Source organism: Oncorhynchus masou, chromosome 2, assembly GCF_036934945.1.
Source record: "Oncorhynchus masou masou isolate Uvic2021 chromosome 2, UVic_Omas_1.1, whole genome shotgun sequence".
NCBI lineage: Eukaryota > Metazoa > Chordata > Actinopteri > Salmoniformes > Salmonidae > Oncorhynchus > Oncorhynchus masou.
The window spans coordinates 2400285-2427940 of NC_088213.1; the positions used below are offsets into that span (position 1 = coordinate 2400285).

Consider the following 27656-nt stretch of genomic DNA (forward strand, 5'->3'; position numbering starts at 1 on the left):
ACCCAGAGAAATCGAGAGAGAGACCCAGAGAGACCGAGAGAGAGACAGAGACCCAGAAAGACCCAGAGAGATCGAGAGAGAAAGACCCAGAGAGACCGAGAGAGAAAGACCCAGAGACCCAGAAAGACCCAGAGAGATCGACCCAGAGAGATCGAGAGAGAGACAGAGACCCAGAAAGACCCAGAGAGATCGAGAGAGAAAGACCCAGAGAGACCGAGAGAGAAAGACCCAGAGACCCAGAAAGACCCAGAGAGATCGACCCAGAGAGATCGAGAGAGAAAGACCCAGAGAGATCGAGAGAGAAAGACCCAGAGAGATCGAGAGAGAAAGACCCAGAGAGATCGAGAGAGAAAGACCCAGAGAGATCGAGAGAGAAAGACCCAGAGAGATCGAGAGAGAAAGACCCAGAGAGATAGACCCAGAGAGATCGAGAGAGAGAGATCGACCCAGAGAGATCGACCCAGAGAGATCGAGAGAGAGAGAGAGACAGAGACCCAGAAAGACCCAGAGAGATCGACCCAGAGAGATCGACCCAGAGAGATCGACCCAGAGAGAGACAGAGACCCAGAAAGACCCAGAGAGATCGACCTAGAGAGATCGAGAGAGAGAGATCGACCCAGAGAGATCGACCCAGAGAGAAAGACCCAGAGAGATCGAGAGAGATCGACCCAGAGAGAAAGACCCAGAGAGATCGAGAGAGAAAGACCCAGAGAGAAAGACCCAGAGAGAAAGACCCAGAGAGACCGAGAGAGAAAGACCCAGAGAGAAAGACCCAGAGAGATCGAGAGAGAAAGACCCAGAGAGATCGAGAGAGAAAGACCCAGAGAGATCGAGAGAGAAAGACAGAGAGATCGAGAGAGATCCAGAGAGAAAGCCCCAGAGAGAGACAGAGAGAAAGCCCCAGAGAGAGACAGAGAGAAAGCCCCAGAGAGAGACAGAGAGAAAGCCCCAGAGAGAGACAGAGAGAAAGCCCCAGAGAGAGACAGAGAGAAAGCCCCAGAGAGATCGATAGAGAAAGACCCAGAGAGATCAAGAGAGATCGAGAGAGAGACAGAGGGTGATGGAGGTGTAGTCAGACCTGCTTGCGGCTCGAGAGGCAGGAGGAGCAGGTTCCTCAGAGATGGAACCAGCCTTGTTAAAGAGCCGTGACCTCCTACTGATCCCCAAGGCGGACATGTGGTGACTGAGGAATGATCGCCCCCTAGTGGCCAGGACAGGACAGGAGAGAGAGAGGAGAGGGGTAACAACCATGGTTTCATGACGGCTGCTTATCAGATGGCACCCAAAATAGTGCACTACTTTAAACCAGAGCACAATATAGGGGACAGGGTGCCATAGGGCTCTGGTCTAAGGTAGTGCACTATATATAGGGTATAGGGCTCTGGTCTATAGTAGTACCACTATATAGGGAATAGGGCTCTGGTCGGTCTATAGTAGTACCACTATATAGGGAATAGGGCTCTGGTCTATAGTAGTACCACTATATAGGGAATAGGGCTCTGGTCTATAGTAGTACCACTATATAGGGAATAGGGCTCTGGTCTAAGGTAGTACCACTATATAGGGAATAGGGCTCTGGTCTAAAGTAGTACCACTATATAGGGAATAGGGCTCTGGTCTATAGTAGTGCACTATATATATATATATATATATATATATATATAGGGAACAGGGTGCCATTGGGCTCTGGCCTAAAGTAGTGCACTATATATATATAAAGGGAACAGGGTGCCATAGGGCCCCGGACTAAAGTAGTGTACTATATAGGGAATAGGGCTCTGGTCTATAGTAGTACCACTATATAGGGAATAGGGCTCTGGTCTAAAGTAGTGCACTATATAGGGAATAGGGCTCTGGTCTATAGTAGTACCACTATATAGGGAATAGGGCTCTGGTCTATAGTAGTGCCACTATATAGGGAATAGGGTTCTGGTCTAAAGTAGTGCACTATATAGGGAATAGGGTGCCATATATTTCAGACACAACCCGAAAAGAGGGTTAACAACAAATGAGAAACCAAGGAGGCAGACAGACCCACAACACCAGACAGACAGACAGGCTAGAGGACAGACAGGCTAGAGAGGACAGAGAATAGCAGCAACCCAGAAACAGAACGTAGATAGATCGTGCACGACGGAGACGCTAGAAAAAGACTTAAGTATTAAAGGAAAAAAGGGCAACATGTTGATTTACGCTCCTGATTCCAAACAGTGCTTCAGTGCGGACGTGTAAACGTTGGCCAGCGAAGGTCACATTCTCTAAATACACAGAACAAACATCAGCTGAATAAAGACGTTCATTTATCTGCACACAGACAGAGCATGAAGCACGTTCAGCCAATCAGCACTACAGCAACAACACAAACTAAGACCTAGAGAAACCATGACAACATGCTGGTCCACGGCCTGCAGGTCACCATGACAACATGCTGGTGTACGGCCTGCAGGTCAACCTACCATGACAACATGCTGGTCCACGGCCTGAAGGTCAACCTACCATGACAACATGCTGGTGTACGGCCTGCAGGTCACCATGACAACATGCTGGTGCACGGCCTGCAGGTCACCATGACAACATGCTGGTGCACGGCCTGCATGTCACCATGACAACATGCTGGTGCACGGCCTGCAGGTCACCATGACAACATGCTGGTGCACGGCCTGCAGGTCACCATGACAACATGCTGGTGCACGGCCTGCAGGTCACCATGACAACATGCTGGTGCACGTCCTGCAGGTCACCATGACAACATGCTGGTGCACGTCCTGCATGTCACCATGACAACATGCTGGTGCACGGCCTGCATGTCACCATGACAACATGCTGGTCCACGGCCTGCATGTCACCATGACAGCATGCTGGTGCACGGCCTGCAGGTCACCATGACAACATGCTGGTGAGCAGCATGCAGGTCACCATGACAACATGCTGGTACACAGACTGCAGGTCAGAGAAACACACACAGAGAGAGACGCACGCACACACACACACACACAGAGAGACACACACACACACAGAGAGACACACACACACACACACAGAGAGAAAAACACACACACACACAGGGAGACACACACACACACAGGGAGACACACACACACACACACACAGAGAGACACACACACACGCAGAGAGACACACACACACACAGAGAGACACACACACACACAGAGAGACACACACACACACAGAGAGACACACACACACACAGAGAGACACACACACAGAGAGACACACACACAGAGAGACACACACACAGAGAGACACACACACAGAGAGACACACACACAGAGAGACACACACACAGAGAGACACACACACAGAGAGACACACACACAGAGAGACACACACACAGAGAGACACACACACAGAGAGACACACACACAGAGAGACACACACACACACACACACACACACACACACACACACACACACACACACACACACAGAGAGAGAGACACACACAGAGAGAGAGAGACACACACAGAGAGACACACACAGAGAGAGAGGTGTGTTGGTTAGTTCCTTACAGGTTAGACGTAGTCTTGGGCTCCTGTTCAGTGGGAGATGGGGAGGCTGCAGTACCGTTGGTCACCTCGGGGGGCGGTAGAGGAGAGGACCTCTGAGAACCTGACGGGCTGGAGGTTGGGGTGAGGGGTGAGGCGCTACGAGAGGAGGAGGGAGAGAAAGGGGAGGAGGTGGAAGGGGAGAGAGTGGAGGAGGAGGGAGAGAAAGGGGAGGAGGTGGAAGGGGAGAGAGTGGAGGAGGTGGGAGGGGAGGAGGTGGAAGGGGAGAGAGGGGAGGAGGTGGGAGGGGAGGAGGAGAGGATGTCGGGGAGGTTCTGAGCTGAGGATCTCCTGATTCTCCTGCCCTCCTGCTCGCTGGCTGTCACCTTCCTCCTCTCCTTCCTAACGTGAGGAGCAGCATCCATCTCTCCGTCCTCGTGCCTCAGAGCCCTCTGGACGCGACAGAGGAAACCTCCAGTTAGTAAAAGAGGAAGGAGGGAGAGGAGGAAGACCTGGGTGAACATCTCCGTGTGTGTTACCTCGTATATGGTGAACTGCTGTTTCAGGTCTGGCTCAGTGACCTTGCTGCTCATGTGTTTGTGCATAATGTGTTCCATCCCCTGCTGTTCCAGACAATCGGTCACGTCATAGAACGAGTCCTGGTCCGGGAGGGCTGCAAGGGTCTGGGTTCAGACACACAGAGAGAGAGACACACAGAGAGAGACAGACAGACACACAGAGAGAGAGACAGACACACAGAGGGAGAGAGACAGACAAAGAGCGACAGACAAGGAGCGAGAGAGAGAGAGACAAAGAGCGAGAGAGACAGACAAAGAGCGAGAGACAGACAAAGAGAGACAGACACACAGAGAGAGAGAGACAGACAAAGAGCGAGAGACAGACAAAGAGCGATAGAGACAGACAAAGAGCGACAGACAAGGAGAGAGAGAGACAGAGAGAGAGAGACAGACAAGGAGAGACAGACAAGGAGCGAGAGACAGACAAGGAGCGAGAGAGAGACAGAGAGACAGACAAGGAGCGAGAGAGACAGACAAAGAGCGACAGACAAGGAGAGAGAGAGACAGAGAGAGAGAGACAGACAGACAAAGAGCGAGAGAGACAGACAGACAAAGAGCGAGAGAGACAGACAGACAAAGAGCGAGAGAGACAGACAGACAGACACAGAGAGAGAGACAGACAAAGAGCGAGAGACAGACAGACAAAGAGCGAGAGAGACAGACAAAGAGCGAGAGAGACAGACAAAGAGCGAGAGAGACAGACAGACAAAGAGCGAGAGAGACAGACAGACAAAGAGCGAGAGAGACAGACAGACAAAGAGCGAGAGAGACAGACAGACAAAGAGCGAGAGAGACAGACAGACAAAGAGCGAGAGAGACAGACAGACAAAGAGCGAGAGAGACAGACAGACAAAGAGCGAGAGAGACAGACAGACAAAGAGCGAGAGAGACAGACAGACAAAGAGCGAGCGAGAGAGACAGACAAAGAGCGAGCGAGAGAGACAGACAAAGAGCGAGAGAGACAGACAGACAAAGAGCGAGAGAGACAGACAGACAAAGAGCGAGAGAGACAGACAAAGAGCGAGAGAGACAGACAAAGAGCGAGAGACAGACAAAGAGCGAGAGACAGACAAAGAGCGAGAGACAGACAAAGAGCGAGAGAGAGAGAGTCAGAGAGAGTCAGAGAGTCAGAGAGAGAGAGAGAGAGAGAGACAGAGACAGAGACACACACAGAGGGAGAGACACAAAGAGAGAGTCATCTTCATGTACAATGAGTTTCTACATTATTTGGTGGTAATTACATTATTCATTGCAACTCAACCTTAACAGTCTAACTAACCTTGTTGATGAGGTTCATGGTTAAGATGAACAGCTCAGTCTAACCTTGTTGCTGAGGTTCATGGTTAAGGTGAACAGCTCAGTCTAACCTTGTTGATGAGGTTCATGGTTAAGATGAACAGCTCAGTCTAACCTTGTTGCTGAGGTTCACGGTTAAGATGAACAGCTCAGTCTAACCTTGTTGATGAGGTTCACGGTTAAGGTGAACAGCTCAGTCTAACCTTGTTGATGAGGTTCATGGTTAAGGTGAACAGCTCAGTCTAACCTTGTTGATGAGGTTCATGGTTAAGGTGAACAGCTCAGTCTAACCTTGTTGATGAGGTTCATGGTTAAGGTGAACAGCTCAGTCTAACCTTGTTGATGAGGTTCACGGTTAAGATGAACAGCTCAGTCTAACCTTGTTGATGAGGTTCACGGTTAAGGTGAACAGCTCAGTCTAACCTTGTTGATGAGGTTCACGGTTAAGATGAACAGCTCAGTCTAACCTTGTTGATGAGGTTCATGGTTAAGATGAACAGCTCAGTCTAACCTTGTTGCTGAGGTTCATGGTTAAGGTGAACAGCTCAGTCTAACCTTGTTGATGAGGTTCATGGTTAAGGTGAACAGCTCAGTCTAACCTTGTTGCTGAGGTTCATGGTTAAGGTGAACAGCTCAATCTAACCTTGTTGATGAGGTTCATGGTTAAGGTGAACAGCTCAGTCTAACCTTGTTGCTGAGGTTCATGGTTAAGGTGAACAGCTCAGTCTAACTAACCTTGTTGATGAGGTTCATGGTTAAGGTGAACAGCTCAGTCTAACCTTGTTGATGAGGTTCATGGTTAAGGTGAACAGCTCAGTCTAACCTTGTTGATGAGGTTCATGGTTAAGGTGAACAGCTCAGTCTAACCTTGTTGATGAGGTTCATGGTTAAGGTGAACAGCTCAGTCTAACCTTGTTGATGAGGTTCGTGGTTAAGGTGAACAGCTCAGTCTAACCTTGTTGATGAGGTTCATGGTTAAGGTGAACAGCTCAGTCTAACCTTGTTGATGAGGTTCATGGTTAAGGTGAACAGCTCAGTCTAACCTTGTTGATGAGGTTCATGGTTAAGGTGAACAGCTCAGTCTAACCTTGTTGATGAGGTTCATGGTTAAGGTGAACAGCTCAGTCTAACCTTGTTGATGAGGTTCATGGTTAAGGTGAACAGCTCAGTCTAACCTTGTTGATGAGGTTCATGGTGAAGGTGAACAGCTCAGTCTAACCTTGTTGATGAGGTTCATGGTTAAGATTAACAGCTCGGTGTCCGATCCGTTCTTCTCCTCCAGGATGTCTGTCAGGTATGACCACGGCTTCACAGCTGTAGATACAGAGAGCTAGAGTAGTCATGTACACACACACACACACACACACACACACACACACACACACACACACACACACACACTTAGATAAATCTGACACGCACCTGACTCGCAGATAGACATGCCCGGACATTAGACCGGTGGAAATCTGTCCTTTGGTCTGATGAGTACACATTTGTGATTTTTGGTTCCAACCTCCGTGTCTTTGTGAGACGTGCTGTGGGTGAACGGATGATCTCTGAATGTGTGGTTTCCACTGTGAAGCATGGAGGAGGAGGGGCTGTGGGGGTGCTTTTCTCGTGACACTGTCATTGATTTATTTACAAATCAAGGCACACTTAACCAGCATGGCTACCACAGCATTCTGCAACAATACGCCATCCCATCTGGTTTGCACTTAGTGTGACTATCATTTGTTTTTCAACAAGACATTGACCCAACACACCTCCACGCTGTGTAAGGACTATTTTACCGAGAAGGAGATTAATGGAGTGCTGCATCAGATGTCCTGGCCTCCACAATCACGACCTCAACCCAAATGAGATGGTTTGGGATGAGTTGGACCGTAGAGTGAACGAAAAGCAGCCAACAAGTGCTCAGCATATGTGGGAATTCCATCAAGACTGTTGGAAAGGCATTCCAGGTGAAGCTGGTTGACAGAATGCCAAGAGTGCGCACAGCTGTCATCAAGGCAAAGGGCGGCTCCTTTGAAGAATCTCAAACATATTTTGATTTGTTTAACCTTTTTTGGTTACTACATGATTCCATATGTGTTATTTCAAAGTGTTGATGTCTTCACTATTATTCTACAACAATTATTCTACAATGTAGAAAATAGTAAAAAATAAAGAAAAACCTTTGAATGAGAAGTAAAACATTTAACCGGCCAGTCAGTCTAAAGTCCAGTCAGTCTAAAGTCCAGTCAGTCAGTCAGTCTAAAGTCCAGTCAGTCTAAAGTCCAGTCAGTCAGTCAGTCTAAAGTCCAGTCAGTCTACAGTCCAGTCAGTCTACAGTCCAGTCAGTCTACAGTCCAGTCAGTCTACAGTCCAGTCAGTCTAAAGTCCAGTCAGTCAGTCAGTCTAAAGTCCAGTCAGTCTAAAGTCCAGTCAGTCAGTCAGTCTAAAGTCCAGTCAGTCTACAGTCCAGTCAGTCTACAGTCCAGTCAGTCTACAGTCCAGTCAGTCTACAGTCCAGTCAGTCTACAGTCCAGTCAGTCTACAGTCCAGTCAGTCTACAGTCCAGTCAGTCTAAAGTCCAGTCAGTCTACAGTCCAGTCAGTCTAAAGTCCAGTCAGTCTACAGTCCAGTCAGTCTACAGTCCAGTCAGTCTACAGTCCAGTCAGTCAGTCAGTCTAAAGTCCAGTCAGTCAGTCAGTCTAAAGTCCAGTCAGTCAGTCAGTCTAAAGTCCAGTCAGTCAGTCAGTCTAAAGTCCAGTCAGTCAGTCAGTCTAAAGTCCAGTCAGTCAGTCAGTCAGTCTAAAGTCCAGTCAGTCAGTCAGTCAGTCTAAAGTCCAGTCAGTCTACAGTCCAGTCAGTCTACAGTCCAGTCAGTCTACAGTCCAGTCAGTCTACAGTCCAGTCAGTCTACAGTCCAGTCAGTCTACAGTCCAGTCAGTCTACAGTCCAGTCAGTCTACAGTCCAGTCAGTCTACAGTCCAGTCAGTCTACAGTCCAGTCAGTCAGTCAGTCTAAAGTCCAGTCAGTCAGTCAGTCTAAAGTCCAGTCAGTCAGTCAGTCTAAAGTCCAGTCAGTCAGTCAGTCTAAAGTCCAGTCAGTCTAAAGTCCAGTCAGTCTAAAGTCCAGTCAGTCAGTCAGTCTAAAGTCCAGTCAGTCAGTCAGTCTAAAGTCCAGTCAGTCAGTCAGTCTAAAGTCCAGTCAGTCAGTCAGTCTAAAGTCCAGTCAGTCAGTCAGTCAGTCTAAAGTCCAGTCAGTCAGTCAGTCAGTCTAAAGTCCAGTCAGTCAGTCAGTCAGTCTAAAGTCCAGTCAGTCTAAAGTCCAGTCAGTCTAAAGTCCAGTCAGTCTAAAGTCCAGTCAGTCTAAAGTCCAGTCAGTCTAAAGTCCAGTCAGTCAGTCAGTCTAAAGTCCAGTCAGTCAGTCTAAAGTCCAGTCAGTCAGTCTAAAGTCCAGTCAGTCAGTCTCGTCCAGTCAGTCTCGTCCAGTCAGTCTCGTCCAGTCAGTCTCGTCCAGTCAGTCTCGTCCAGTCAGTCTCGTCCAGTTGAGAAGCTGTCTTTCTACAGACCATCTAATCTCAGTTGATTCATTGGTACACTGTTCACAGCAGGTACAACACGGTGCAGTGAAATGAAACAAGCTCCTTCAGTCAAACAGCACTGTGTGTGTATGTGTGTGACTGTGTGTGTGTGTGTGTGTGTGTGTGTGTGTGTGTGTGTGTGTGTGTGTGTGTGTGTGTGTGTGTGTGTGTGTGTATACACCTCTCTTGCCATCCACAGTGTTGACAGCCTGGATAAGTAGAACAGCACTGTGTGTGTGTGTGACTGTGTGTGTGTGTGTGTGTGTGTGTGTATGTGTGTATACCTCTCTTGCCATCCACAGTGTTGACAGCCTGGATAAGTAGAGGACTGTTCAACTCTGTGTACTCTACAAACACTATCAGGAGCTTCAGAGCGGTCTTCACCACCAGACGAGACTGGGTGGGGGGGGGGAGGGAGAGAGAGAGAGCGAGAGAAAGGGAGAGAAAGCGAGAGGGAGAGGGAGAGAGGGATGTTGAGGGAGGGAGGAAGGAAAGGAGGGAGTGAGAGAGGGAGAGAGGGAGAGAGAGGGATGTTGAGGGAGGAAGGAAAGGAGGGAGTGAGAGAGAGGGAGAGAGGGAGAGAGAGGGATGTTGAGGGAGGAAGGAAAGGAGGGAGTGAGAGAGAGAGGGAGAGAGGGAGAGAGAGGGATGTTGAGGGTGGAAGGAAAGGAGGGAGTGAGAGAGCAGAGAGAGTAAGTTAGACAGTTTCTCCACAAGGTGGCGATATTTCACTTCAAACACAACATTTCCCATTGAACCCAGGGCAAAGAAACCCTGTTTCACTTCGGTCAGTAAAATAACATTGCAGATTATTCAAAGTATCTACATTTAATTACAATAAGTGGAGAGGAGGGGGGGAGGGTAGTACACTACAGTCTAGTGTCTTGAACCTCCTCACTACAGTCTAGTGTCTTGAACCTCCTCACTACAGTCTAGTGTCTTGAACCTCCTCACTACAGTCTAGTGTCTTGAACCTCCTCACTACAGTCTAGTGTCTTGAACCCCCTCACTACAGTCTAGTGTCTTGAACCCCTTCACTACAGTCTAGTGTCTTGAACCCCTTCACTACAGTCTAGTGTCTTGAACCTCCTCACTACAGTCTAGTGTCTTGAACCTCCTCACTACAGTCTAGTGTCTTGAACCTCCTCACTACAGTCTAGTGTCTTGAACCCCCTCACTACAGTCTAGTGTCTTGAACCCCTTCACTACAGTCTAGTGTCTTGAACCCCTTCACTACAGTCTAGTGTCTTGAACCCCTTCACTACAGTATAGTGTCTTGGACCCCTTCACTACACTACAGTGTCTTGGACCCCTTCACTACACTACAGTGTCTTGGACCCCTTCACTACAGTCTAGTGTCTTGAACCCCTTCACTACAGTCTAGTGTCTTGAACCCCTTCACTACACTACAGTGTCTTGGACCCCTTCACTACAGTATAGTGTCTTAGACCTCTTCACTACAGTATAGTGTCTTGAACCTCTTCACTACAGTCTAGTGTCTTGAACCTCTTCACTACAGTCTAGTGTCTTGAACCTCTTCACTACAGTCTAGTGTCTTGGACCTCTTCACTACAGTATAGTGTCTTGGACCTCTTCACTACAGTATAGTGTCTTGGACCTCTTCACTACAGTATAGTGTCTTGGACCTCTTCACTACAGTATAGTGTCTTGGACCTCTTCACTACAGTATAGTGTCTTGGACCTCTTATCTACAGTATAGTGTCTTGGACCTCTTCACTACAGTCTAGTGTCTTGAACCTCTTCACTACAGTCTAGTGTCTTGGACCTCTTCACTACAGTATAGTGTCTTAGACCTCTTCACTACAGTATAGTGTCTTAGACCTCTTCACTACAGTATAGTGTCTTAGACCTCTTCACTACAGTATAGTGTCTTGGACCTCTTCACTACAGTATAGTGTCTTGAACCTCTTCACTACAGTATAGTGTCTTGAACCTCTTCACTACAGTCTAGTGTCTTGGACCTCTTCACTACAGTCTAGTGTCTTAGACCTCTTCACTACAGTATAGTGTCTTAGACCTCTTCACTACAGTATAGTGTCTTAGACCTCTTCACTACAGTATAGTGTCTTGGACCTCTTCACTACAGTATAGTGTCTTGAACCTCTTCACTACAGTATAGTGTCTTAGACCTCTTCACTACAGTCTAGTGTCTTGAACCTCTTCACTACAGTCTAGTGTCTTGAACCTCTTCACTACAGTCTAGTGTCTTGGACCTCTTCACTACAGTCTAGTGTCTTGGACCTCTTCACTACAGTATAGTGTCTTAGACCTCTTCACTACAGTATAGTGTCTTGAACCTCTTCACTACAGTATAGTGTCTTGAACCTCTTCACTACAGTATAGTGTCTTGAACCTCTTCACTACAGTATAGTGTCTTGAACCTCTTCACTACAGTATAGTGTCTTGGACCTCTTCACTACAGTCTAGTGTCTTGGACCTCTTCACTACAGTATAGTGTCTTGAACCTCTTCACTACAGTATAGTGTCTTGGACCTCTTCACTACAGTCTAGTGTCTTGAACCCCTTCACTACAGTCTAGTGTCTTGAACCTCTTCACTACAGTCTAGTGTCTTGGACCTCTTCACTACAGTCTAGTGTCTTGGACCCCTTCACTACAGTATAGTGTCTTGAACCCCTTCACTACAGTCTAGTGTCTTGAACCCCTTCACTACAGTCTAGTGTCTTGAACCCCTTCACTACAGTCTAGTGTCTTGAACCCCTTCACTACAGTCTAGTGTCTTGGACCCCTTCACTACAGTCTAGTGTCTTAGACCTCTTCACTACAGTATAGTGTCTTGAACCTCTTCACTACAGTCTAGTGTCTTGGACCCCTTCACTACAGTATAGTGTCTTGGACCTCTTCACTACAGTATAGTGTCTTGGACCTCTTCACTACAGTATAGTGTCTTGGACCTCTTCACTACAGTCTAGTGTCTTGGACCTCTTCACTACAGTCTAGTGTCTTGGACCCCTTCACTACAGTCTAGTGTCTTGGACCTCTTCACTACAGTCTAGTGTCTTGAACCTCTTCACTACAGTCTAGTGTCTTGGACCCCTTCACTACAGTCTAGTGTCTTGGACCTCTTCACTACAGTCTAGTGTCTTGGACCCCTTCACTACAGTATAGTGTCTTGAACCCCTTCACTACAGTCTAGTGTATTGAACCCCTTCACTACAGTCTAGTGTCTTGAACCCCTTCACTACAGTCTAGTGTCTTGAACCCCTTCACTACAGTCTAGTGTCTTGAACCCCTTCACTACAGTCTAGTGTCTTAGACCTCTTCACTACAGTATAGTGTCTTAGACCTCTTCACTACAGTATAGTGTCTTGGACCCCTTCACTACAGTATAGTGTCTTGGACCCCTTCACTACAGTATAGTGTCTTGGACCTCTTCACTACAGTATAGTGTCTTGGACCTCTTCACTACAGTCTAGTGTCTTGGACCTCTTCACTACAGTCTAGTGTATTGGACCTCTTCACTACAGTCTAGTGTATTGGACCTCTTCACTACAGTATAGTGTCTTGGACCTCTTCACTACAGTCTAGTGTCTTGGACCTCTTCACTACAGTCTAGTGTCTTGGACCTCTTCACTACAGTATAGTGTCTTGGACCTCTTCACTACAGTCTAGTGTCTTGGACCTCTTCACTACAGTCTAGTGTCTTGGACCTCTTCACTACAGTCTAGTGTCTTGGACCTCTTCACTACAGTCTAGTGTCTTGGACCTCTTCACTACAGTATAGTGTCTTGGACCTCTTCACTACAGTATAGTGTCTTGAACCTCTTCACTACAGTCTAGTGTCTTGAACCCCTTCACTACAGTATAGTGTCTTGAACCCCTTCACTACAGTATAGTGTCTTGAACCCCTTCACTACAGTCTAGTGTCTTGGACCTCTTCACTACAGTATAGTGTCTTGAACCCCTTCACTACAGTATAGTGTCTTGAACCTCCTCACTACAGTCTAGTGTCTTGAACCTCTTCACTACAGTCTAGTGTCTTGAACCTCTTCACTACAGTCTAGTGTCTTGAACCCCTTCACTACAGTCTAGTGTCTTGAACCCCTTCACTACAGTATAGTGTCTTGAACCCCTTCACTACAGTCTAGTGTCTAGAACCTCTTCACTACAGTATAGTGTCTTGGACCTCTTCACTACAGTATAGTGTCTTGGACCTCTTCACTACAGTATAGTGTCTTGGACCTCTTCACTACAGTATAGTGTCTTGGACCTCTTCACTACAGTATAGTGTCTTGGACCTCTTCACTACAGTATAGTGTCTTGGACCTCTTCACTACAGTATAGTGTCTTGGACCTCTTCACTACAGTATAGTGTCTTGGACCTCTTCACTACAGTATAGTGTCTTGGACCTCTTCACTACAGTATAGTGTCTAGAACCTCTTCACTACAGTATAGTGTCTTGGACCTCTTCACTACAGTATAGTGTCTTGGACCTCTTCACTACAGTATAGTGTCTTGGACCTCTTCACTACAGTATAGTGTCTTGGACCTCTTCACTACAGTATAGTGTCTTGGACCTCTTCACTACAGTATAGTGTCTTGAACCTCTTCACTACAGTCTAGTGTCTTGAACCTCTTCACTACAGTCTAGTGTCTTGAACCTCTTCACTACAGTCTAGTGTCTTGAACCTCTTCACTACAGTCTAGTGTCTTGAACCTCTTCACTACAGTCTAGTGTCTTGAACCTCTTCACTACAGTCTAGTGTCTTGAACCTCTTCACTACAGTCTAGTGTCTTAGACCTCTTCACTACAGTCTAGTGTCTTGGACCTCTTCACTACAGTATAGTGTCTTGGACCTCATCTCCATCACTACAGTAACAGTCCTCATTCTAACACAGTCTTACGTAACAAGAGTTTCTCACCATATTCTAGTTTCACACCCTGTCCTATCTGTCACACCTCATTGGTTGTTCTCACTTCCCTGTTTAAAAAGGAGATCTGAAATCAGAGCTGTAGCAGCTGCAAGGTGATTGATTTACAGACATTTATTGAGCGAGAGAGTTGCTGAGGGACACGAGTGTTTAAGTCTCTTACAGACATCAGGGGGGGGGGCAGGTGTTGGAGGGGGGGGGAGGTGACATGACGAACAGTGGGCGCTCTCCCTTCGACATGACGGACAGTGGGCTCTCCCTCCGACATGACGGACAGTGGGATCTCCCTCTCCGACATGACGGACAGTGGGCTCTCCCTCCGACATGACGGACAGTGGGATCTCCCTCTCCGACATGACGGACAGTGGGCTCTCCCTCCGACATGACGGACAGTGGGCTCTCCCTCCGACATGACGGACAGTGGGCTCTCCCTCCGACATGACGGACAGTGGGCTCTCCCTCCGACATGACGGACTGTGGGCTCTCCCTCCGACATGACGGACAGTGGGCTCTCCCTCCGACATGACGGACAGTGGGCTCTCCCCCCCGACATTACGGACAGTGGGCTCTCCCCCCGACATTACGGACAGTGGGCTCTTCCCCCCGGCATTACGGACAGTGGGCTCTTCCCCCGGCATTACGGACAGTGGGCTCTTCCCCCGGCATTACGGACAGTGGGCTCGCTCCCCCCGGCATTACGGACAGTGGGCTCTCCCTCCGACATGACGGACAGTGGGCTCTCCCTCCGACATGACGGACAGTGGGCTCTCCCTCCGACATGACGGACAGTGGGCTCTCCCCGACATTACGGACAGTGGGCTCTCCCCCCCCGACATTACGGACAGTGGGCTCTCCCTCCGACATGACGGACAGTGGGATCTCCCTCTCCGACATGACGGACAGTGGGCTCTCCCTCCGACATGACGGACAGTGGGATCTCCCTCTCCGACATGACGGACAGTGGGCTCTCCCTCCGACATGACGGACAGTGGGCTCTCCCTCCGACATGACGGACAGTGGGCTCTCCCTCCGACATGACGGACAGTGGGCTCTCCCTCCGACATGACGGACAGTGGGCTCTCCCTCCGACATGACGGACAGTGGGCTCTCCCTCCGACATGACGGACAGTGGGCTCTCCCCCGACATTACGGACAGTGGGCTCTCCCCCCGGCATTACGGACAGTGGGCTCTCTCCCCCCGGCATTACGGACAGTGGGCTCTTCCCCCCGGCATTACGGACAGTGGGCTCTTCCCCCCCCGGCATTACGGACAGTGGGCTCGCTCCCCCCGGCATTACGGACAGTGGGCTCGCTCCCCCCGGCATTACGGACAGTGGGCTCGCTCCCCCCGGCATTACGGACAGTGGGCTCGCTCCCTCGGACAGTGGGCTCGCTCCCTCCGACATGACGGACAGTGGGCTCTCCCTCCGACATGACGGACAGTGGGCTCTCCCTCCGACATGACGGACAGTGGGCTCTCCCTCCGACATGACGGACAGTGGGCTCTCCCTCCGACATTACGGACAGTGGGCTCTCCCTCCGACATTACGGACAGTGGGCTCTCCCCCCCCGACATTACGGACAGTGGGCTCTCCCCCCCCGACATTACGGACAGTGGGCTCTTCCCCCCCGGCATTACGGACAGTGGGCTCTCCCCCGGCATTACGGACAGTGGGCTCTCCCCCCGACATTACGGACAGTGGGCTCTCCCCCGACATTACGGACAGTGGGCTCTCCCCCCCCGACATTACGGACAGTGGGCTCTTCCCCCGACATTACGGACAGTGGGCTCTCCCCCCGGCATTACGGACAGTGGGCTCTCCCCCTCCGGCATTACGGACAGTGGGCTCTCCCCGACATTACGGACAGTGGGCTCTCCCCCGACATTACGGACAGTGGGCTCTCCCCCGACATTACGGACAGTGGGCTCTTCCCCCGACATTACGGACAGTGGGCTCTTCCCCCCCCGACATTACGGACAGTGGGCTCTCCCCCCGGCATTACGGACAGTGGGCTCTCCCCCCGACATTACGGACAGTGGGCTCTCCCCCCGACATTACGGACAGTGGGCTCTTCCCCCGACATTACGGACAGTGGGCTCTTCCCCCCGACATTACGGACAGTGGGCTCTCCCCCCGGCATTACGGACAGTGGGCTCTCCCCCCGGCATTACGGACAGTGGGCTCTCTCCCCCCGGCATTACGGACAGTGGGCTCTCCCCCCCCGGCATTACGGACAGTGGGCTCTCCCCCTCCGGCATTACGGACAGTGGGCTCTCCCCCTCCGGCATTACGGACAGTGGGCTCTCCCCCTCCGGCATTACGGACAGTGGGCTCTCCCCCTCCGGCATTACGGACAGTGGGCTCTCCCCCTCCGGCATTACGGACAGTAGGCTCTCCCCTCCGGCATTACGGACAGTAGGCTCTCCCCTCCGGCATTACGGACAGTAGGCTCTCCCCCTCCGGCATTACGGACAGTAGGCTCTCCCCCTCCGGCATTACGGACAGTAGGCTCTCCCCCTCCGGCATTACGGACAGTAGGCTCTCCCCCTCCGGCATTACGGACAGTAGGCTCTCCCCCTCCGGCATTACGGACAGTAGGCTCTCCCCCTCCGGCATTACGGACAGTAGGCTCTCCCCTCCGGCATTACGGACAGTAGGCTCTCCCCCTCCGGCATTACGGACAGTAGGCTCTCCCCCTCTGGCATTACGGACAGTAGGCTCTCCCCCTCTGGCATTACGGACAGTAGGCTCTCCCCCTCTGGCATTACGGACAGTAGGCTCTCCCCCTCTGGCATTACGGACAGTAGGCTCTCTCTGACATTACGGACAGTAGGCTCCCTCTGACATTACGGACAGTAGGCTCTCTCTGACATTACGGACAGTAGGCTCTCTCTGGCATTACGGACAGTAGGCTCTCTCTGACATTACGGACAGTAGGCTCTCTTACACAAGTCTGCAAATACGATGATACTTTGAAGGCTTTATTTATTTATTAAAGCGCATAAAAAAATGGTGAAATTAGTTTCCCCCAAACTAGAAACTCACGCGGAGCCTATGATTCAGAGCTAGTGAATGGTGTGTGTGTGTGTGTGTGTGTGTGTGTGTGTGTGTGTGTGTGTGTGTGTGTGTACTGCGGTCAGGTCTCTACTGTATGTAATACCCACCAGACTGCCACTGAGAGTGTAGAGCCACTGAACAGTGTCATTGTGGTCGATCACACCGTTCATCCCATCTACAAACAGCATGATCTGACTGAGGGCTGCAACACAAACACCAGATTAGGGGCTGCAACACAAAGATCAGATTCGAGGCTGCAACACAAAGATCAGATTAGGGGCTGCAACACAAAGATCAGATTAGGGGCTGCAACACAAGGACCAGATTAGAGGCTGCAACACAAAAATCAGATTAGGGGCTGCAACACAAAGATCAGATTAGGGGCTGCAACACAAAGATCAGATTAAAGGCTGCAAGAAAAAAAATCAGATTAGGGGCTGCAACACAAAGATCAGATTAGGGGCTGCAACACAAAGATCAGATTCGAGGCTGCAACACAAAGATCAGATTAGGGTCTGCAACACAAGGACCAGATTAAAGGCTGCAACACAAAAATCAGATTAGGGGCTGCAACACAAAAATCAGATTAGGGGCTGCAACACAAAGATCAGATTAGGGGCTGCAACACAAAAATCAGATTAGAGGCTGCAACACAAAGACCAGATTAGGGGCTGCAACACAAAGATCAGATTAGAGGCTGCAACACAAAGATCAGATTAGAGGCTGCAACACAAAAATCAGATTAGGGGCTGCAACACAAGGACCAGATTAAAGGCTGCAACACAAAGATCAGATTAGGGGCTGCAACACAAAGACCAGATTAGGGGCTGCAACACAAAGACCAGATTAAAGGCTGTAACACAAAGATCAGATTAGGGGCTGCAACACAAAGATCAGATTAGGGGCTGCAACACAAAGACACTAAAGCCCTAACGTTCAGTATCATGATACTAAATCCCTGACGTTCAGTGTCACGATACTAAATCCCTGACGTTCAGTATCACGATACTAAAGCCCCAACGTTCAGTATCACGATACTAAAGCCCTAACGTTCAGTATCACGATACTAAAGCCCCAACGTTCAGTATCACGATACTAAAGCCCTAATGTTCAGTATCATGATACTAAATCCCTAACGTTCAGTATCACGATACTAAAGCCCTAACGTTCAGTATCACGATACTAAAGCCCTAACGTTCAGTATCACGATACTAAAGCCCCAACGTTCAGTATCACGATACTAAAGCCCCAACGTTCAGTATCACGATACTAAAGCCCCAACGTTCAGTATCACGATACTAAAGCCCCAACGTTCAGTATCACGATACTAAAGCCCTAACGTTCAGTATCACGATACTAAAGCCCCAACGTTCAGTATCACGATACTAAAGCCCTAATGTTCAGTATCATGATACTAAATCCCTAACGTTCAGTATCACTATACTAAATCCCTAACGTTCAGTATCACGATACTAAAGCCCTAACGTTCAGTATCACGATAAAGCCCCAACGTTCAGTATCACGATACTAAAGCCCTAACGTTCAGTACAACGATACTAAAGCCCCAACGTTCAGTATCACGATACTAAAGCCCTAATGTTCAGTATCATGATACTAAATCCCTAACGTTCAGTATCACGATACTAAAAACCTTAACGTTCGGTATCACGATATTAAATCCCTAATGTTCAGCGTCCTCAGTATCTTTGTTCTGCTCGTTAACAGTAATAATTGTAGAAGTATCGAGGTATTTATTTCTAACCCTCTTACTGTGTAACATTCATTGCAAACTTCTTCTGAAATATTTTCGCCTGAGAAAACTATAAAAAGTGATATATAAGGTAGGTGAGTCTGTTAGATGAGTGGGGCAGGCAGGTAGTCTAGTGGTTAGAGCATTAGACTGGTAACCAAAAGGTTGCTGGATCGTATCCCTGAGCTGACAAGGTAAAAAATCTGTCGTTCTGCCCCCTGAACAAGGCAGTTAACCCACTGTTCCCCTGAACAAGGCAGTTAACCCACTGTTCCCCTGAACAAGGCAGTTAACCCACTGTCCCCCTGAACAAGGCAGTTAACCCACTGTGCCCCTGAACAAGGCAGCTAACCCACTGTGCCCCTGAACAAGGCAGTTAACCCACTGTGCCCCTGAACAAGGCAGTTAACCCACTGTGCCCCTGAACAAGGCAGTTAACCCACTGTGCCCCTGAACAAGGCAGTTAACCCACTGTCCCCCTGAACAAGGCAGTTAACCCACTGTTCCCCTGAACAAGGCAGTTAACCCACTGTTCCCCTGAACAAGGAAGTTAACCCACTGTTCCCCTGAACAAGGAAGTTAACCCACTGTTCCCCTGAACAAGGCAGTTAACCCACTGTTCCCCTGAACAAGGCAGTTAACCCACTGTTCCCCTGAACAAGGCAGTTAACCCACTGTTCCCCTGAACAAGGCAGTTAACCCACTGTGCCCCTGAACAAGGCAGTTAACCCACTGTGCCCCTGAACAAGGCTGTTAACCCACTGTGCCCCTGAACAAGGCTGTTAACCCACTGTTCCCCTGAACAAGGCAGTTAACCCACTGTGCCCCTGAACAAGGCAGTTAACCCACTGTTCCCCTGAACAAGGCAGTTAACCCACTGTGCCCCTGAACAAGGCAGTTAACCCACTCTTTCCCTAAACAAGGCAGTTAACCCACTGTTTCCCTAAACAAGGCAGTTAACCCACTGTTCCCCTGAACAAGGCAGTTAACCCACTGTGCCCCTGAACAAGGCAGTTAACCCACTGTTCCCCGGCAGGCCGTCGTTGTAAATAAGAATCTGTTCTTAACTGACTTGTCTAGTTAATTAAAAGGTTAAATGATTGTTGAGATCGTACTCACCTCGGAGAATGTAGTTCTGGTAGTTGTGGTCTGCCTCCGTTCCAACCTTGATGAAACACGTCAAGCCTTCTGAATTCACGAACTCTGGCACCAGGTCTTTATCGTCCTACCACACACCACAACCACACAGCAGATTGTTAACAGAGAGGATGCCATGCCATAGACACCCTGCATAGACGCAGTCTAGAACCCAGACAGACAGTTCATGTTCCCCGCACACTAGCGGAGTGTGTTGCAACCGAGGACAGATGATTCTTTACGGGCTTCAGCACTCAGCCGCCCCGCTTGTGTGGCCTAATGCTGAGCTGCTTCTAGATGTTTCCACTTCACAATAACAGCTGGGCCATTCTACTGCCAATGTTTGTCTAAGTATCTCAAAATCATTGTCATGTAGTTAATCAAAACTCTATCCAAAATGTAAATTTTTATTTATTTCACCTTTATTTAACCAGGTAGGCAAGTTGAGAACAAGTTCTCATTTACAATTGCGACCTGGCAAATGACAAACCTAAAAAGTAACTTCTGTTGCCATTGGAAAATATGTATCTCACCAGCAACATTGTATCAACTATTAACTAAAAATGGCTCCAACCTGAAGGTCTCACCAGTAAACTAGCAACATTGTATCAACTATTAACTAAAAATGGCTCCAGCCTGAAGGTCTCACCAGTAAACTAGCAACATTGTATCAACTATTAACTAAAAATGGCTCCAGCCTGAAGGTCTCACTAGCAACATTGTATCAACTATCCTGGTCCCTCAGAGTGTCCCTGCCCAGTGAGCTCTGGACAGACACAGCTGGAGACCATTCGATCAAGGTGATAAGAAGCGGTGCTTGACCTTTGGCAGGAGGTCACCGGAGCCGGGCCCCGGCACCTCAAACATGTTCTACAGCTAGAGCTCCTGTTCCCTCTGATATCGAATATTAGCTCAAAAACTATTTCCTGTCCCTAAATATAAAGACGGTACCAGCACCCAGAGTACCGGGTAACCTGTTTCAGTCCAAGTCAAGCACTGATAGGTAGTAGTCAGGTAGGTCCCTGTTTGAGGACGTTTCCACTGGATCAGAGCTGGACACATTGCCCTGCTTCACGCTGCTGAGTGGTTCTGGAAGAGGGAGAGACCGCTGGGAAGGTTTTTCAACGTCCACGAGGAACTATTGTCATTCTCAACAGATGTAAAACAAACAAACAAACTGGTTGCTTCTCCACAACCCTATTGGGGACACGCCTGTTTGCTTCTCCACAACCCTATTGGGGACACGCCCTGCACGTCTACTTCAATTATCAAGCCTTCATCTCTCAAATGATTACAATGAAGTCTCTGGCATGACTGGTATGCGCCCCCCCCTCTCTCACTCACTCTTCCCCCCTCGCTCTCTCTCTCTCCCAGTCTTCCCCCATCGCCCTCTCTCTCTCTCCCCCCTCTTTCACCACTCTCTACCGCCCGTCTCCCCCCCTCTCTCTCCATCTCCCCCCTCCCTCTCTCCCCACCCCCAGTCTCCATTCTTGCAGGTTCCTCTGTTCCAGTCCTATCAGACAGAGAGTAGAGCCTATTCCACTGGCCCTGTTGGCACCAGCTCACAGAGAGAGGAGGGAGGATGGTGGATGTGATAAGGAGAGAATCAGCACATGTTTAATAGACGGTGGGTGGGACTCAGTCATGTCTAGTATTGGATTTGGCCCAAACATAACAATTTGTAATTAGAACAAAAAGTTAAATGCTTTGCCAAATTTTGACAATTTAATTGGTCTCTGCCAGAGATAATATACTGGTCTCTGCCAGAGATAATATACTGGTCTCTGCCAGAGATAATATACTGGTCTCTGCCAGAGATAATATACTGGTCTCTGCCAGAGATAATATACTGGTCTCTGCCAGAGATAATATACTGGTCTCTGCCAGAGATAATATACTGGTCTCTGCCAGAGATAATATACTGGTCTCTGCCAGAGATAATATACTGGTCTCTGCCAGAGATAATATACTGGTCCTAACCATAGATAATATACTGGTCTCTGCCAGAGATAATATACTGGTCTCTGCTATAGATAATATACTGGTCTCTGCTATAGATAATATACTGGTCTCTACTATAGATAATATACTGGTCTCTACTATAGATAATATACTGGTCTCTGCTATAGATAATATACTGGTCTCTGCCAGAGATAATATACTGGTCCTAACCATAGATAATATACTGGTCTCTGCTATAGATAATATACTGGTCTCTGCTATAGATAATATACTGGTCCTAACCATAGATAATATACTGGTCTCTACTATAGATAATATACTGGTCTCTGCTATAGATAATATACTGGTCTCTGCCAGAGATAATATACTGGTCTCTACCATAGATAATATACTGGTCTCTACCATAGATAATATACTGGTCTCTACTATAGATAATATACTGGTCTCTGCTATAGATAATATACTGGTCTCTGCTATAGATAATATACTGGTCTCTGCTATAGATAATATACTGGTCTCTGCTATAGATAATATACTGGTCCTAACCATAGATAATATACTGGTCTCTACTATAGATAATATACTGGTCTCTGCTATAGATAATATACTGGTCTCTGCTATAGATAATATACTGGTCCTAACCATAGATAATATACTGGTCCTAACCATAGATAATATACTGGTCTCTGCTATAGATAATATACTGGTCCTAACCATAGATAATATACTGGTCTCTGCTATAGATAATATACTGGTCCTAACCATAGATAATATACTGGTCTCTGCTATAGATAATATACTGGTCTCTACTATAGATAATATACTGGTCTCTACTATAGATAATATACTGGTCCTAACCATAGATAATATACTGGTCCTAACCATAGATAATATACTGGTCCTAACCATAGATAATATACTGGTCCTAACCATAGATAATATACTGGTCTCTGCTATAGATAATATACTGGTCCTAACCATAGATAATATACTGGTCTCTACTATAGATAATATACTGGTCTCTGCTATAGATAATATACTGGTCTCTGCCAGAGATAATATACTGGTCTCTGCTATAGATAATATACTGGTCTCTGCTATAGATAATATACTGGTCCTAACCATAGATAATATACTGGTCTCTACTATAGATAATATACTGGTCTCTGCTATAGATAATATACTGGTCTCTGCTATAGATAATATACTGGTCCTAACCATAGATAATATACTGGTCCTAACCATAGATAATATACTGGTCTCTGCTATAGATAATATACTGGTCCTAACCATAGATAATATACTGGTCTCTGCTATAGATAATATACTGGTCCTAACCATAGATAATATACTGGTCTCTACTATAGATAATATACTGGTCTCTGCTATAGATAATATACTGGTCCTAACCATAGATAATATACTGGTCTCTACTATAGATAATATACTGGTCTCTGCTATAGATAATATACTGGTCTCTACTATAGATAATATACTGGTCTCTGCTATAGATAATATACTGGTCTCTGCCAGAGATAATATACTGGTCCTAACCATAGATAATATACTGGTCTCTGCTATAGATAATATACTGGTCTCTGCTATAGATAATATACTGGTCTCTGCTATAGATAATATACTGGTCTCTGCTATAGATAATATACTGGTCTCTGCTATAGATAATATACTGGTCCTAACCATAGATAATATACTGGTCTCTACTATAGATAATATACTGGTCTCTGCTATAGATAATATACTGGTCTCTACTATAGATAATATACTGGTCTCTGCTATAGATAATATACTGGTCTCTGCCAGAGATAATATACTGGTCCTAACCATAGATAATATACTGGTCTCTGCTATAGATAATATACTGGTCTCTGCTATAGATAATATACTGGTCCTAACCATAGATAATATACTGGTCTCTACTATAGATAATATACTGGTCTCTGCTATAGATAATATACTGGTCTCTGCCAGAGATAATATACTGGTCCTAACCATAGATAATATACTGGTCTCTGCTATAGATAATATACTGGTCTCTGCTATAGATAATATACTGGTCCTAACCATAGATAATATACTGGTCCTAACCATAGATAATATACTGGTCTCTACTATAGATAATATACTGGTCTCTGCCAGAGATAATATACTGGTCTCTACTATAGATAATATACTGGTCTCTACTATAGATAATGTACTGGTCCTAACCATAGATAATATACTGGTCCTAACCAGAGATAATATACTGGTCTTTACCTGGAAGAGCTGCTTGAGGGAGAACAGGGACCTCCGGAGTTCAGGTCCGTGAGAGTTGTACAGCTTCTCTGAAAGAGATCAAAGTGATGAGGTTAACAAAAACGTCCCGGGGTTGTTTAGATAGGTCCACTGTAGTGTTTAGTAAAGGGGTTACCCCCCCCCTCCCCCCTTTAGAGCAGTGGGGTTGTTTAGATAGGTCCACTGTAGTGTTTAGTAAAGGGGTGACCCCCCCCTTAGAGCAGTGGGGTTGTTTAGATAGGTCTGCTGTAGTGTTTAGTAAAGGGGTTACCCCCCTCTCCCCCCTTTAGAGCAGTGGGGTTGTTTAGATAGGTCTACTGTAGTGTTTAGTAAAGGGGTTATCCCCCCCCCTCCCCTTAGAGCAGTGGGGTTGTTTAGATAGGTCCACTGTAGTGTTTAGTAAAGGGGTTACCCCCCCCCCCCCCTTAGAGCAGTGGGGTTGTTTAGATAGGTCTGCTGTAGTGTTTAGTAAAGGGGTTACCCCCCCCCTCCCTTAGAGCAGTGGGGTTGTTTAGATAGGTCTACTGTAGTGTTTAGTAAAGGGGTTACCCCCCCTTAGAGCAGTGGGGTTGTTTAGATAGGTCTCCTGCAGTGTTTAGTAAAGGGGTTACCCCCCCCTTAGAGCAGTGGGGTTGTTTAGATAGGTCTACTGTAGTGTTTAGTAAAGGGGTTACCCCCCTCTCCCCCCCTTAGAGCAGTGGGGTTGTTTAGATAGGTCTACTGTAGTGTTTAGTAAAGGGGTTACCCCCCTCTCCCCCCTTTAGAGCAGTGGGGTTGTTTAGATAGGTCTACTGTAGTGTTTAGTAAAGGGGTTACCCCCCTCTCCCCCCTTTAGAGCTGTGGGGTTGTTTAGATAGGTCTACTGTAGTGTTTAGTAAAGGGTGACCCCCCCCCCCCTTAGAGCAGTGGGGTTGTTTAGATAGGTCTACTGTAGTGTTTAGTAAAGGGGTTACCCCCTCCCCCCTTAGAGCAGTGGGGTTGTTTAGATAGGTCTACTGTAGTGTTTAGTAAAGGGGTTACCCCCCCCTTAGAGCAGTGGGGTTGTTTAGATAGGTCCACTGTAGTGTTTAGTAAAGGGGTTACCCCCTTAGAGCAGTGGGGTTGTTTAGATAGGTCTACTGTAGTGTTTAGTAAAGGGGTTACCCCCTCTCCCCCTTTAGAGCAGTGGGGTTGTTTAGATAGGTCTACTGTAGTGTTTAGTAAAGGGGTTACCCCCCCCTTAGAGCAGTGGGGTTGTTTAGGTCTACTGTAGTGTTTAGTAAAGGGGTTACCCCCCCTCTCCCCCTTTAGAGCAGTGGGGTTGTTTAGATAGGTCTACTGTAGTGTTGAGTAAAGGGGTTACCCCCCCCCCTTAGAGCAGTGGGGTTGTTTAGATAGGTCTACTGTAGTGTTTAGTAAAGGGGTTACCCCCCCCCCCTTAGAGCAGTGGGGTTGTTTAGATAGGTCTACTGTAGTGTTTAGTAAAGGGGTTACCCCCCCTTAGAGCAGTGGGGTTGTTTAGATAGGTCTACTGTAGTGTTTAGTAAAGGGGTTACCCCCCCCCTCCCCTTAGAGCAGTGGGGTTGTTTAGATAGGTCTACTGTAGTGTTTAGTAAAGGGGTTACCCCCCTTAGAGCAGTGGGGTTGTTTAGATAGGTCTACTGTAGTGTTTAGTAAAGGGGTTACCCCCCCCCCCCTTAGAGCAGTGGGGTTGTTTAGATAGGTCTACTGTAGTGTTTAGTAAAGGGGTTACCCCCCCTTAGAGCAGTGGGGTTGTTTAGATAGGTCTACTGTAGTGTTTAGTAAAGGGGTTACCCCCCTTAGAGCAGTGGGGTTGTTTAGATAGGTCTACTGTAGTGTTTAGTAAAGGGGTTACCCCCCCTCCCCCCTTAGAGCAGTGGGGTTGTTTAGATAGGTCTACTGTAGTGTTTAGTAAAGGGGTTACCCCCCCCCCCCTTAGAGCAGTGGGGTTGTTTAGATAGGTCTATTGTAGTGTTTAGTAAAGGGGTTACCCCCCCCCCTTAGAGCAGTGGGGTTGTTTAGATAGGTCTACTGTAGTGTTTAGTAAAGGGGTTACCCCCCCCTTAGAGCAGTGGGGTTGTTTAGGTCTACTGTAGTGTTTAGTAAAGGGGTTACCCCCCTCTCCCCCCTTTAGAGCAGTGGGGTTGTTTAGATAGGTCTACTGTAGTGTTTAGTAAAGGGGTTACCCCCCCCCCCCCCCTTAGAGCAGTGGGGTTGTTTAGATAGGTCTACTGTAGTGTTTAGTAAAGGGGTTACCCCCCTCTCCCCCCTTTAGAGCAGTGGGGTTGTTTAGATAGGTCCACTGTAGTGTTTAGTAAAGGGGTTACCCCCCCTTAGAGCAGTGGGGTTGTTTAGATAGGTCTACTGTAGTGTTTAGTAAAGGGGTTACCCCCCTCTCCCCCCTTTAGAGCAGTGGGGTTGTTTAGATAGGTCTACTGTAGTGTTTAGTAAAGGGGTTACCCCCCCCTTAGAGCAGTGGGGTTGTTTAGATAGGTCTACTGTAGTGTTTAGTAAAGGGGTTACCCCCCCCCCTTAGAGCAGTGGGGTTGTTTAGGTCTACTGTAGTGTTTAGTAAAGGGGTTACCCCCCTCTCCCCCCTTTAGAGCAGTGGGGTTGTTTAGATAGGTCTACTGTAGTGTTTAGTAAAGGGGTTACCCCCCCCCCCCCCCTTAGAGCAGTGGGGTTGTTTAGATAGGTCCACTGTAGTGTTTAGTAAAGGGGTTACCCCCCCCCTTAGAGCAGTGGGGTTGTTTAGATAGGTCCACTGTAGTGTTTAGTAAAGGGGTTACCCCCCCTCCCCTTAGAGTAGTGGGGTTGTTTAGATAGGTCTACTGTAGTGTTTAGTAAAGGGGTTACCCCCCCCTCCCCCCTTTAGAGTAGTGGGGTTGTTTAGATAGGTCCACTGTAGTGTTTAGTAAAGGGGTTACCCCCCCCCCCTTAGAGCAGTGGGGTTGTTTAGATAGGTCCACTGTAGTGTTTAGTAAAGGGGTTACCCCCCCCCCCTTAGAGCAGTGGGGTTGTTTAGATAGGTCTACTGTAGTGTTTAGTAAAGGGGTTACCCCCCCCCCCCCCCTTAGAGCAGTGGGGTTGTTTAGATAGGTCTACTGTAGTGTTTAGTAAAGGGGTTACCCCACCCCCCCCCTTAGAGCAGTGGGGTTGTTTAGATAGGTCTACTGTAGTGTTTAGTAAAGGGGTAACCCCCCCTCCCCTTAGAGCAGTGGGGTTGTTTAGATAGGTCTACTGTAGTGTTTAGTAAAGGGGTTACCCCCCCTCCCCTTAGAGTAGTGGGGTTGTTTAGATAGGTCTACTGTAGTGTTTAGTAAAGGGGTAACCCCCCCTCCCCTTAGAGTAGTGGGGTTGTTTAGATAGGTCTACTGTAGTGTTTAGTAAAGGGGTTACCCCCCCCCTCCCCTTAGAGCAGTGGGGTTGTTTAGATAGGTCTACTGTAGTGTTTAGTAAAGGGGTTACCCCCCCCTTAGAGCAGTGGGGTTGTTTAGATAGGTCTACTGTAGTGTTTAGTAAAGGGGTTACCCCCTCTCCCCCCTTAGAGCAGTGGGGTTGTTTAGATAGGTCTACTGTAGTGTTTAGTAAAGGG

At 47.8% G+C, this 27656-nt stretch overlaps 1 protein-coding gene across 1 annotated transcript in view; it reads right to left on the reverse strand.

Moving 5' to 3' along the window:
* Window positions 1-27656, reverse strand: part of LOC135554425 (FH1/FH2 domain-containing protein 1-like) — a 261547-nt gene that overhangs the window by 103518 nt on the left and 130373 nt on the right. Inside the window, 8 exon segments of the mRNA XM_064986740.1 lie at window positions 1079-1201; window positions 3531-3958; window positions 4046-4189; window positions 6600-6694; window positions 9233-9344; window positions 17028-17122; window positions 19790-19895; window positions 24044-24111. Of these exon segments, the coding sequence (XP_064842812.1) occupies window positions 1079-1201; window positions 3531-3958; window positions 4046-4189; window positions 6600-6694; window positions 9233-9344; window positions 17028-17122; window positions 19790-19895; window positions 24044-24111 (1171 nt within the window).